Source organism: Pygoscelis adeliae, unplaced genomic scaffold, assembly GCF_000699105.1.
Source record: "Pygoscelis adeliae isolate BGI_AS28 unplaced genomic scaffold, ASM69910v1 Scaffold182, whole genome shotgun sequence".
Classification (NCBI taxonomy): Eukaryota; Metazoa; Chordata; class Aves; order Sphenisciformes; family Spheniscidae; genus Pygoscelis; species Pygoscelis adeliae.
In genome coordinates, this window is record NW_008824669.1 from 1,022,823 (window position 1) to 1,036,410 (window position 13,588).

The following is a 13,588-nucleotide window of genomic DNA, read 5'->3' on the forward strand; positions in this document are numbered from 1 at the left end:
GGGTATCTTTCCTTTAAAGAGAAACAAATCCTCTAGTGGGTTTTCCTTGCCTCTCGGAAGTTTTACTGTAGCATGTAGTCAGACCTGCCGCACTGTGCTCACTTGGTCACCACCTCCAGGGCCAAGGTTCCCAGGACTGTTTCACAGAGGATGAAGGATAAGGCACTTCCACACATGCAATCTCTTAAATGGCAGGTCTGCGTGACAGTAAATGCCTAGGAAAGCCCAGGTGACTCATGATGATAAAGACACCATAGAGGTCCATGGGAAACGTACGCTCCCATGCAAGGGATCAAAGCTTGGATTAGCTCCCAGGAGATGCGGTACTTTGAGGCTGCAGTCGTCTCTTCCAGGGACAGATGCTGAGCACTTTGTATGAAACACGGCTGGTTTGTCCATATTGCGCAAGGGTGAAGCTGGACTTCAGTGACCTTGGCAGTGCAGATAATAATTATAAAATGAAGAAAGCTACTCAAGAAATGCATGTTTTTATTAACACGTTGTCTCGAATGGTGATGGGAGGGGGGAAATGGCCACTGTTGATTTGAAAATAGATATACAAGCCGCTCATCATTTCTTTTGATGTACGCCATCCGTTTTATTGTGTTACATTTATCAGATCATGTTCCTTTAGCAACTGCAGCAAAGGGTTACACAGAAAAAGCATTCAGGACATGCCAAGTTTATTGCTAAGTTCTGTTTAATGTAATTTAGCAGTGGAATGGAGGAGGAGAGCAAGTGCTGTGTGGTCGCCAGCTCTCTCCCTGTGCTATATACAGAACTGGAGAGATGTATCACATACTTTTAAGATAGATGATCATCAGTTGCAAAATCACCTCATCTGCGCCCTGCACCCACTGATCTTCCCAAACCGAGGCTTTGATTAATATTCCAGATCGGAAGGAACAAGGACTCCTTTTTGGAAGACAGATTTTCTTTCTCCTTACCGCTAAAATGAGCTTTGGTTTTAGGCATAAAACATTCAGAGAAGAGTTTTGTACCAGTGGCAATTTTATATCTTGTGATCCAGTGGGACATGCAAAGCATGCTACTGAGAGAAGGCGGTGCTGCACCCGCCTTGGAGATGTGGTGGATCGCACCTGTTTGCATCTCAGCATTTTCCATAGTTACAAATGGCCGCATGAAGTATGAATTTTGAAAAGTTTAGATCGCTTTTAGGGTTTTAGACGAGCATACCTAGGAACTACAGCTTGCGTGACAGAGCAAGCCAACACTAAACTAACTGTGATCTTAAAGCATTGATTAAATTGCAGGAGCACTTGCTAATATTTTTATGTAGGCACCGAAAAATCTTTGGCCTGGCTATTAGACACCCCCCTGCTACACACCTGTGTAGTCCCACGGGAGAGTTAAAGTTGCCTGGAGGTGTCATGCTGAAATGGGGTCTTACAAATTAGAAATAAGTAGTTAAAATGCTGCGGATGGGGCTTTGCAAGGAATCACAGCGGCTCTTCGTCTTTGACCTTCGTGGTCAGCCACTGACCTGCAGCAGGGCTGCTAGTAGTCATTGGTATGGAAAATCAGTATTGTAAAGCAGATGAGCGCAAATAAACCTTTCAGAGCAAGCCCTCAGCTGGTATCTGCAGGTTTAGGGCCTTGAAGATGTCTCCTTTTGTTTGCAGGTGTGTGCTCAGCCAGTGCAGGCGCAGGCCTGGGGGGAGAGAGCGCTTGTGTACCCCCCACCTCTCCCTCTCCCCGGGCAGGACCCAGCAGCCCCAAGCATATGCAGAAGCCATCCTTGTTACGTACACACGATCCATTTGGGATGGCTCAGCCCAGCTGGCAGCATCCAGACCAGCACTGAGGAACAGCTGTAGGCGCCAGGCTGCCAAACGCACGGCGCAGCTGATGTGCCGGCTGATGCCTGTAAAACCCGCACACGTGAGGGCTGCAGTTTTCCAGCATCGCTGCTCTCCTCACAACCAAAACACTTAAATCTGAATGGAATGGCAAGTTCAGTTGCATATCCTTGATTGTCTGCGGTTACTTTTTAGACTGAATGTTTGGTTTTTGAACGTGACCTTTAGACGATGCAGGACTAGAACTTGATCACACTGGAATAATTAAAGAAGATCTGGGGTTTTATTTCTTTTTCTTTCTCCCCCTCCCCCCCTTTTTTTTAACCCTTAAGAAACTAAGTGAGATTCCTGTGTTTTTAGAAAATCCAAGATTTGCCTGGGTAGCTTTTCATTCTCTGGTTGCAGAAAGAAAACTGAGGAGCTGCTTTTGCTCACAGGTACAGCAGTTCCCTCCACTGGTGCATCAAATTCCCAGTTTCAGGACTCCATTGGTATTTTAAGGATCATGAGTTTTGTTCCCATTTATACTTCGCTAAATATACATCTTCTGGGCTCTCTGTGAAGCTGTTTATCATCCTGTCCCTGGGTATTTGGACAAGTATCTGAATACTGGACCATCAAAACAGCAGAATTGCCTCCATCTGGATGGAAAGCCTGGGCAGAAAATCGTACTGAGCTATAAGGGTCTAAGCACAGAGAGGGAACCAGGGCAAACCAGTTTTTTATTCCAGCTTAGGTCACTCCCCACAGCCTCAGGTGAGGTGGTTTATCCATCTGAGCCCCAGGAAAGCAGAGACTTGCAGCAGGGTTGGTGTCAAGAGCCTCTGACTGCTGCTGGGGTGCTATGATTTACTGGGGGTTTTTGTGTCAGCTGTTGAGGATGCAACTAGGACATTACTTCCAGATAAGCTCACAACATACTTTTTGTCTCGTTAAGGCCTCCTCTTGGCTGACTACTGCTGCTCCAACAAATATTTGTTTATTCTCAGTGCCTTGTGGGTGCAGGTATTTCCCCAGGCATTGTCAGAGGGGTTTTTCTTCTACCTTTGTTTTTTTTTTTCCTTGTTGGACACTGCCGTGCAACGCAATGTCACAAGCACCTGAGTGGCAACACTTAAAAACAGACTGAAAATAATAATTCTGGCTTTTGTTGATAGATTGTTATAAAGACACTACAAGACTCATTGGACACGTATCTCAAAGTAGTTTTTCATCATTGTGTAATTAGATGTGGCTGTTGGAAACGGTCAGTCTTTTTGGCACTTCACCCCCTGATGTTCAGATCTGCTGTATTTTTCCGCGTCAGTTTGGTGTCCTCCATTTTATGCATGTCTGTATCATAGTAGCATCTCTATCAGACTTGCTCTGTGAGCAGTAAGTGTTAATCAGGAGATATTTGTAAAGAAGGAAGAGGTAGGAAGTGGGAAGGTCATAGGGTATATAAATTTTTTTTTTTTTTAAATCTTTTTTAAGGTGCTGTTTGGATAGTAGTAACTGTCCATCATGAATGATTAAGTTGGGGAATTATGATTAATTCATAATGATATTTAAAAATGTGCATATAAATATAGGTAACGCACATAACTTGTATTTATAACAAGCTTCTGACAGGTATATCAGTTCCTGCTTATGCCAAGCATCAACCTGAAATGCAGCTGGAAATCTGGTCTCGGGAGCAAAAGGCGCTGGTTCCTCAGCTGAGAGCTGCCAAGGGCGCAGCGTCACCCTCTGGCTTGCAGATGGTGTGCCCGCCGTGGGGTGACTGTCCCTGCTCGTGGCATCATCTGGTCCTCGCCTGTTGGTGGCTTTGCCAGCTGTTGACTCGGTGGCTTCGCCAGCTGTTGACTCCTGAACATGATTCTGCTGGATTCACTGCCTCAGGCTGAGCAGTTTTGAAATGTCGTTGTTGGCGTGTTTTTCTCTGCAAAAACAGCTCAGCCATTCCCCAGAAACAAAGTGGGAGAACTGCCCTGCTCATGTCAGGGAACATCCAGCATCCAACACCTCCAACGCCTCCAGACCAAGGATGCTGGGGAGTCAGCAAAAAAATGATCTTTGTTGAAATTGCTCTTCCCGCTACCTGGGTATTGGGGGTCAGAGCTGGCAGCAAGGAGAATACCTCCTTGGTCTTGGTTGTCCTGCTGCCTAGACAACTAGAAGAAAGTGGGGCTTTTATTTGAATCTGGTCTTGGGATGACGTGACAGACAGCAGGGAATTACTTCCAGTTGTGTTCTGCAGACACGTTGCTCTATTGCAGACTTTTCTTGCTCAATGTTGCAGGTAAAATCTATATCATATTTTACCCAGGCTGCATTTTGCAATTCCCGTTGGACAGTAACGTCTAATGTTGCTGTCCACAGTTGTGATTCAGAGACACCCCGTATGCTGGCAGGCCCTCCATGTGTCCAAAAGATAATGAAAGAAAAGGAACAGGTTTCTCTCGAAAATGTTTCTCTCCCCTGAGGCACAGTGTTTTCCTCCAGCACAATTTAAACTTGAAGAACAAAGATGTCGATTGCTAAGCTAATTCTACTTTGCTGTTCCAGCAAAGAACTGAGATGTTTTTTCTGGTGGTGCTATGGCAAAAGTACTTTTAAGTGATAGCTGGAGCACCAGATGAATCGAGTTTGGCTTCCTACGGTGCATGAGAATGAAATGTTGATTTTGCAATAGCTGGTGAAGTAAAACAAACTCCAAACCACAAGTACTCTGCCTGTGGGAACAGACGGGACAGCATTCAGGTTTAGATTTATATTTTAAGAGATAAATGATGTTTCAGAGCTCAAGATAATGCTATCTGTGTGTACTAGTGGTAAGTTTGCAGGAAACTTCCCTAATTCATGTCCGTGAAGTGTCTCAAAATGCAAGATACTATTAATTCTGCAATTCTTTGTATAATCTATGAATAACAAAATGTATAACAGTGTGCAGACAGTCCAAATATTCATGGAAAAAATCCCTCTCTTTTGCTTTGAATAATTAATTTGGCATCCATGCCGGACTCGAAAGCTGCTTTCGCTAAAGCACATAAAGAGCAGGCAATCTCTCATAGTGTGTGAGGCCCAAATCTTTTCACAGTTTTGCCAACATGAATCCAAAGTCATTGTGCTCAAGTCAATGGAGTTAGTCAGGATTTGCCCCGGAGTGAATGAGAGAAGGATTCGACTCATTTTGTGTATGACGAGATTATTCCTCAAATTGTGGCTTGATAAAAACAAACAAGTGCTGATTTCAAAGGCCCATCTTCACGGTAGGTAAAGGATGGTCCTGATAAAACTATAACCATAGCAAGTATTTAACTTGTGTGTTCATGTGCATAGAACATCATTTTTGCAAGCATAACCTGTAACAGTCAGCACAGACCCTTAAAAACTTCCAAGTATTTTGCATAAATGTCAAGGTACTCTTCAGGTGCTCCAAGACAAACACGCTGAAGTGCTTCAGTAGGAGCCAGAGTGATTGGTGCTTTGCATGAATCAACATTAAGTGAATATTGAGAATAATCAGTGAATTCCCAACTGGAAGTATGGTGAAGTGCAAACAACCATTACCATTGCTGAGGTAAATGCGTCTTGCTTAACGGATGCATCTGAAGGTAGCTCTGATAGCCATAGCTTCACAGCAGTTTGTGTTGTTTTGGGTTTATATTCAAGATGAAGACAGCATCTTGCCTTTTCCCGCCAGTGTTGGCTGGGTTCATCGCGCACCATGGGTAGAGGAGCCCCAAAGAGAGGTTGCAAAAGCAAAAGGGAGAGTACTGGATCCCGGTTTGAACATCGTCCTGCTGTGTGGCACTGCTCACAGGAAGACACCTACATTTAGGTGCTTTTAATTGGCAAACAACCTCGCCGTCAAGGTAAGTCTGTTCTGAGTGCCCAGAACATGGCCAAGTTACAGTAATCTACAGTGTTAGTAGGGGAATGCTTGACTTTCAGGCCACTCTCCAAGTCTTGCTTCTCTCCTAATGGGCTAGGCAGAGTCAATACAAAACTTTTAATGCAGCCACTGATACAGACTCTTTTGTTCCAAATATTATGTCAGTCAAGTGGAATTTGGTTCACTTATCTCATCTGGCAGATATTGAATCCCCAGCTGACTCCACTGTTCAGCTATCTGGCACGAAGACTTCAGAAACCGGTGAAAGTTTCAGCAAGCTAAACAGAACTGATTTGCTGTGGACTGCAAACCCATCACTGCTTTTCATGGGCATATACAAGCTCAGTAAAGGAAATAATAGACACTAGTTTATCTGCTGAAAATAAGCAGTCAAAAAAAAGTTAAGGAGTAGCAGAGATGGGCGGGAGCATCTTTACACTGGTTTAATGGCCTGACTGAGCAGCAGCTTGGGTGAAGAGGCATGGATGTTTGGGGCATCCTGTCCATGTTTAAAGGGAGGCAGAAGGCCAATGCCAATATTTGACACGAGGACATGAGAATGCCATGGTTTGCACCTTATGTTTGACCAAGAAGGAAATAGGGGTATGGTGGGTGCAAAGCCCATGGAGAGGCTGAGAGATCTCTGCCAAAATATATCTTGATGTGCAAGTCAACAAGGAATACATATAAGGAGTTGTTTTTCACATCAGGGAAGCCAAAAGTTATTGCAAAGCTCTGAAGAAAGTTCGTGTTTCAAGTCCTGCTGACCAAAATGGGGAAAACTCTTGAACTGTGCAGCTGGTAAACCATTGCAGCGTCTGCTTAGGACTGGTCTCTCAGCTGACCCTGTGGAGGAGATGTCAATGGACTTGAACCAGCCCTCCCAAACTCCACTATGAAAGCAAATCTCTTTGAGGAGCTTAAAGGTTCCCCATGACAACTCTCAACGATGTCAGACAGCTAACAGCAAAGCCGCTACATACTGAGAACCCATAAATTAGTAAGGGAAGAGGGAGACACTGTGGATGCACTTAGAAACTTCAAGGGTAACCATAAAATTCCTGTGGATGCTCTCTTTATTTGCATTCAGTGATTGCTTCCATTGAGGAGGAGTCTAAATAGTAAGATACAGCCAAATCTGGAGTGATATACCAAAACCTCATTTTATCTTGAAAAATTTTGCTATAATATTTCTTTAGCTGTTGGAGCGAGCAACAGCCCTGAAAGAAATCTTGAACTATGTGCATCAGTGTCAAAGGATGGGAAAATAACAACCTTTGTATTTCATTACTTTGCAAAGAAATATTGCAGTTTTGTTGTGGGTTGGTTGTTGGGGTTTGGTTGTTGTTTTTTTTCCTCACCCTTCCATTTGACAGTATAAACTGGATGGATTATTTCTTTTTTTAACTTTCCCTGATAATAAGCATATATTCCACGTGAAACTGATGAAGGTGGAAGAAAAGCGAATAAACAGGTGGCCAAACTTACTTACTCACTGACCCTGTTAAAAACGAATTGGGAGATTCTAGAGAATTTGGGTAGATATTTTCTGCCAGTGGAGGGGTTTTAAGGGCTGGCATCTTTGCACCGTTGAGGTAAATCTTTGGTGAGCATTAACACCCATGATCCTGAGAATATTTACAGCAGTGATGGAGGTGGATCCTCAGTAGGCAATTCAGACCTCTTGAGTGGTGGAGAGGGGTTTGAAAAATGGGGACCCAAAATGAGGAGAAGATTGGAAATCCCATGAGAACATCCAAAAAGAAAGAAAGGAACTTGATGGGAAGGGAAGACCTAGCTTGTATGATGAAACAGGTATGATACTTGAGATATTTAACTTCTGTATTTTCTTAATCTTCCCCTTCACAAATGAAGCACTGAGGCAGCAAAATTGATCTTTCTAGCCCAGATTCCACCCTTGGTTAGAAGTGTGACTTCCACAGAATTTCAATTTCAAGCTTTTCAGCTAATTCGGCTTTATTGTCCCAAGTCATAAAGTACAAGACGCTTGTGCTTGGGATTTGCTAAGGTTGGATATGTTCTCTCAAAGCCAGAATATCCAATTATTCGGGAGCAAACTCCTGAGGTGGTTAAGACATGTCGTTAGTCTACAGTTCTTGTCGTCTTATGTCATGGACGCTGTTCCCAGCGAAGGGGTCTGGGGTACAAAATGCTGCCCCCACAGCACAGTATCCTTTTCTGCCTGCTGGGTCCTCAAGCTGCAGAGATGCTCCCAGCAAAGATGACACCCATCAGCTGTCAGTGGTTGATCAAAAGTAAAAGAAATGCAAAGAAAGGAAACAATCCTGGATCCAGACTGCTGAACATCCATGCCTTTGAAGGAAGTGGCTAAATAAGCTGTGTTTGTCTCCAGGTGCCTTTTCCAGAAAGAGCTAGCATCAATATTAGTATTAAACTTTTATTTTCTTCCTGCAAAGGAAGTCATGGGCCCTGCGTCCATGACATCACTGGAAAGCTGCGACATCATGATCGTGCCCCTGTACTCGGCACTGGTGAGGCTGCACCTCGAATACTGTGTTCTGTTTTGGGCCCCTCACTACAAGAAGGACATTGAGGTGCTGGAGCGTGTCCAGGGAAGGGCAATGAGGCTGGTGAGGGGTCTGGAGAACAAGTCTTCTGAGGAGTGGCTGAGGGAGCTGGGGTTGTTTAGCCTGGAGAAGAGGAGGCTGCGGGGAGCCCTCATCTCTCTCTACAACTCCCTGACAGGAGGTTGTAGCGAGGTGGGGGTCGGTCTCTTTTCCCAAGTAACAAGCGATAGGACAAGAGGAAATGGCCTCAAGTTGTGCCAGGGGAGGTTTATATTGGATGTGAGGAGAAATTTCTTTACTGAAAGAGTGGTTAAACATTGGAACAGGCTGCCCAGGGAAGTGGTTGAGTCCCCATCCCTGGAGGTATTTAAAAGACGTGTCGATGAGGTGCTTAGGGACATGGTTTAGTGGGCATGGTGTTGTTGGGTTGATGGTTGGACTCGATGATCTTGGAGGTCTCTTCCAACCTTAATGATTCTATGATTCTATGATCATTTACTTCCACAGCTGGCCGCACAGCTGTAGTGCTGGAGAAGGGGCAGCAGGGCTCCTTTCCCCTTCCAGGGGTGCACCGTGGCACGTGTCAAATGCGGTGACGTGCTGGTGTCACCTACCCAGCCCCCCCCTTTTGTCCCTCTGTGCAAAGTTAATTAAAATGGTGCTAGCCACAGCGTATGCTCAGTAATGACACGTGCTACTCGGACAGGGCTCAGCACATCTATCCCAGTAAAAACTGCTCATCCATGTGCTGCCTGCTCGCTGCGATGCGTGGAGGCTGAATTTGGGGTTGTGAACCTAAAGGGCAAATTTGTATGTACTCGTGGCTTGTGCTTTCTTGCAACTGTGAGACTCCCATTGTGGGAATTAGAGAGGGGTTTTGATTTTTAAGGGGGGGAATATTGTGACTTGTTGATGGTGGTGTCTTAGACACATAATTTCCTTGTATCCCATCATCTCATTTGTTAGGAGTTGAAAAGTGGAAGTAGATCAGTCTGACTTAGGTTTTCTGTAAGGAAATTAAACTTAGATGTATAGATTAGGTGGCGTCAATACCCGTAAAGGTGCAGCAGACCGGTTCAGGAATGGGTTTCACTTGATGTGACATGGGCAGATGTAACATGACAGACTCTGCCTGCCACATATAACTTATAAGTCCTAGCACTTCTCTAGCAGTAAAAAAAAAACCTCACTAGAAAACCTGCCTGAGCTTTTGAAAGGTCTCTGGGAAGATACGGAGTGTGGTGATGCTTTTTTTCCTCCCTTTTCACAGGAAAAATACCTTCAGCCATGTGCCTGCTGGCATGAAGCTGGGTACAACTTGACCTCACCCCATGAAAACAGGAACAGGGCCAAATTTTGCTGAGCCTCTGTGGGCAGGGGGGGGACAATGCGCTAAAGACCCTTTTCCCGAATGAAACCTTGCAGAGGGATGCTCAGCTGTAACTGCCACTTCGGTGATGCCTATAGGATGCTCTGACAGTGATAAGTACTTCCATGGTACAGTTAAGTTGCAATATGCTTTGCGATGGCCAGACATAAAAGGCTGCTGTAAACGAGTGCAGCAATATTATAACTCAATGACATAAGCTCCCTGTTTCCGAAGCAGAGTCGATACGGTGCTGAAAACCATGCAACAATCAGTGGTGAATCACTGGGGCAGGGTGGATTGCGAGTCTTCCTCCTGTTAATGGCTAATGCGAGGACGTCGTCTGTCCTCCGTGCTATGCCAAACATCTCCCGATGGCATGTGCGAACGCTAACAGGAGGGAGGTGAAATGAAAACACTGTTCATACATATTACTCATGTGCAAGCTGTGGATTTCATATTCTTTTTTTGCAAAGAAACCTCTTCCTTTGAGCCCATAAATGAAATATGCCAAGCCAAGGGATTCTTAAAATTTAGCTGAGCACAGATCATAACTTACTGTATTTATTATAATAATGTCTCCTTTCTGACCTAGTTACATTCATGGAAAGGTGAGATTAGGAAAATATTACGGTATTATTTTCTGTCTCAGTGCAATAGAGCTGTTGGAAATGAGGAGTAGTTTCTAATCAGTTTTACATGAGTGGCCTGGGTTTTGCTCCAGCACTCTGTCTCCATGCTTTTCAGTTAAAATGGTGATTTATTTTCTTCTCAGTGATGCTTTGAGGGAAAAGTGTTAGTGGGGAAAAACATTGTGTTAGTGGGGAAAAACATTTGATGCTCAGAATGGAGCCCCAATACGGTTTTTGTCTCTTTTGAATATATACGTGATGTAGCGAGGAAAAGATGGGCACTAACAAAATACATAACAGTTCTGAAGCACCCATGATGGAGGACAGTTTTACAGCGTTAGTTCTGAAAAATCACATACTAAGCAGTCAGGCTGTGCAAGACGAAATGATGAAAGTTTAGTCTTTCCTCCGGCTTATAGGTCTGAGCCTGAAATATCGTTATTAGCTAATGACCACCATGAGATCTAAAGCCAAAAAGAGCCATCAGGGTGCTTGGTCCGGCCATAGGCAAAGTTCTATAATTTCTTCTAATCCCTGCTGTACTGAGCCAACCAAGACATGTCCTTCAGAAAGGTAACCTATTTTCAAGCCTTAAGTCTTGTTCTAACTTCACTCATCATCCTGCTTAAGAAATGCGTGTCTGACTGTAATTTGAATCTATCTAGCTTTACCTTCGGGCCGTTGGATCTTGTCATGCCTTTCTCCACTTGAGTAAAAGGCTATTTTTAACTTGTGTCTCTCCCAAGAAGATATCGATGTGTGGTAATAAAGTCGCCACTCAATCTATTACGTGGAAAGATAAATTGATAGAGCTTTGAGACTCTACTTTAGGTGTTTTCCTACCTTATTCTCAACATGATTTACCATTTGGTCTTTGGTAAAGTCTCCTGAACAATCAAAATGCAAACTTTCTGGCTGTAGTGATTCTCAGCTTCGTACAGATATATTATCAGAGCAAGCAGGAAATCGTGCATTGCATTGACATGTGCATAAATGAAGAATGGCTCAACAGCTTTACTCTAACACTTCACATAAATACATCTGTTGTATGTAATACATGCACATGCTTTATGGTAGGGGAGGCGATGTGTTCAAAGAGAAGTGTTTTCAGCAAAATCCGTCCTAACTCAAGCCCTCTCTGCCCATGTAAAGTGTCTCCAGCAGTTTTAGTTTGATGTGATGATTTTCACCAATTGTGTTGATCCTTAGCAGTGACTGTGCCCTGTCCAAGAGATGGGTTTGTTTCGGTGGTGGGTGCAGAGATCCGTCCCTGGGGTCTGTATTTCAGCCCAGGTTTGGGGATGACTTGGATCTATAATGTATAGGGTGAGGGGTTTCTCCCGTTGTCCTGATCTTTCTTTTCTCCTTCCACAGTTTATGAGGTGGTGACAGTGACAGGAGATGTCCGGGGAGCAGGAACCGACGCCAACGTCTTTGTTACTCTCTTTGGAGAGCTTGGGATTACTCCCAAGACTCATCTCACAAGCAAGTGAGTATCTGGAAGGAAATCTGTATCTTCGAGGCCTGTTCTTCAGTAACTTTTATTGCATTTTGATGAAACGTAATATTGTGCTGATGGATGCAGAGGGAATAAATCTAAAAGGTATTTCGAGATCACGAGGGAAATCTGAATTTTTGCCGTTGCATATTTCTTACCAAATCCCTTGCAAACCTGCATTCCTTTCTGTAGGTGGAAATGTGTGTTCAGATCCACGTTATGTAAGGCTCACACTTGCAAGGTGTGGGGATACTTGCTTTTCTTAAAGCTTAAATTAGGAGCTCCCAATTTAGGAGCTGAGAATGTTCATCGCTTGTTGGAGTGGGCCTGATGGGACATGTTCACATGCCTAAATCCCACTGAGGTCTCCATGCTAAGTCAGGTACAGAGAGATAAGTGTCCTTGGATGTTTCTGAAGAGTAACTCAGTGGGTTTGAAGTAATGTTGTTGATGGGTAACCACCCACACCCAGCCGTAGGAAATCTGAGGCAAACAGAAATGGAAGAATTTAAGCTGTTTCCTAATTTAGGCTGTTTCCGTCCTATCTGCTGTGTGCTTGGTTGCACACCGTTGTGGTTGCACACTGCTGTGGTGGCACTGTTCTGTTTTCCTCCAGCTGATGCCAATGCCACCCTCTGGATGCAACTTCTCAATTCTTATCACTATGTTAAACTTAACGGAAACATATTTTATCATTTAAGAACCTACCAGGAGTCTTTTGACTCTCTCAATAGAGAGAGTCAAAACACTCTCTTTATTTTTCAAAAAAAGTGAGCATCAGGGCCAGCAGGTGCTCAGCTCCCATGAAAGCAAGGTGACTTTTAACAAAGTCCCAGTTCTGCATGTGCTAATTTTCCCCTAGCCAAACAATTGCACGGAGAGAGCAGAAATCCCTTCTCCATGGGGTCTAGGAGAGGCTGTGTGTCTCTGTTTTTCGGTGTTCTTATTGTTTTGGTTTTCTTGAAAATGTGCTTCAGAAATTATTAATCCTGTGCAAATGTCACATGGTAACTTCACATTTTCTCCATTTCTACAGCACCGACAAGAGGTACCTGCAGCTATTTTAAATTTTACCCTCTTCCCAGTGAAGCAACTCAAACATGAGAGTCTGTAAAGAAAATGATATGGGAATGGTAAAGAAAATACATGAAATTTCAGCCCTGTTTGCCATATTTGAAATTCAGAAATCAGAGCTAGGCGAAGGAGTTTTATTATCCCAGCATCTCAGAAACACCAGGGAGAACTTGCTGATTGTATATGATATATCTACACAAAATGCTTTGTCTCTGTTCTGTGATTTCCGCCTAGACATCCCAACGAAGTTATGAAGCTGAATACCGTTTCTCTTGATTTAACAGAGAAGGAAACCGAGGCAAGGAAGTAAAAGATGGCATGGTCCCATAGCAGGTCAGTGGCAGAGCTGGGAGCAGCAGCAGCTCTGCTGGGGGAAGAGCTTCTAGCACCCAAACCTGCCTCGTAGTATTTGGCAAAGCCATCACAGCAGCATCTGCTTTCCAGGAAGTTTTCTTGTGATCAGCATTTACATAAAGAGCCATTTAATGGTGAAAGTGCTCTTCTGCATGTGGCTATGGAAAGAATCTAAACACTACCTTCCAAAAAAATTAATAAAAATACTGTATGTCCTTTAGAGAAGAAGTCAGGAGATCCCCATAATAGATTTCTTTATCAGCTGTGACCTTAAACGAGCTACCGGTGGTACAAGTCATCTTTGCTGGCACTCTGGTGAATGCCTGCTCTTTCCTCCTGCACTCACCACTTTTTTTTCTCTTTTTTTTCTTTTTTTTTCTTTTTTTTTTCTTTTTTTTCCTTTTTTTTCCTTTTTTTT

At 43.8% G+C, this 13,588-nt stretch overlaps 2 protein-coding genes across 2 annotated transcripts in view; both read left to right on the plus strand.

Moving 5' to 3' along the window:
• ST8SIA5 (ST8 alpha-N-acetyl-neuraminide alpha-2,8-sialyltransferase 5) overlaps positions 1–13,126 on the plus strand; it is a 96,259-nt gene extending 83,133 nt beyond the window's left edge. The window contains exons 9-10 of the mRNA XM_009322978.1: positions 11,619–11,733; positions 13,051–13,126. Of these exons, the coding sequence (XP_009321253.1) occupies positions 11,619–11,733; positions 13,051–13,126 (191 nt within the window). The remainder of the gene's footprint in view (positions 1–11,618; positions 11,734–13,050) is intronic.
• Positions 11,627–13,588, plus strand: part of LOXHD1 (lipoxygenase homology domains 1) — a 133,997-nt gene continuing 132,035 nt past the window's right edge. The window contains exon 1 of the mRNA XM_009322973.1: positions 11,627–11,733. The gene's annotated coding sequence lies outside the window, so the exon portion shown is untranslated. The remainder of the gene's footprint in view (positions 11,734–13,588) is intronic.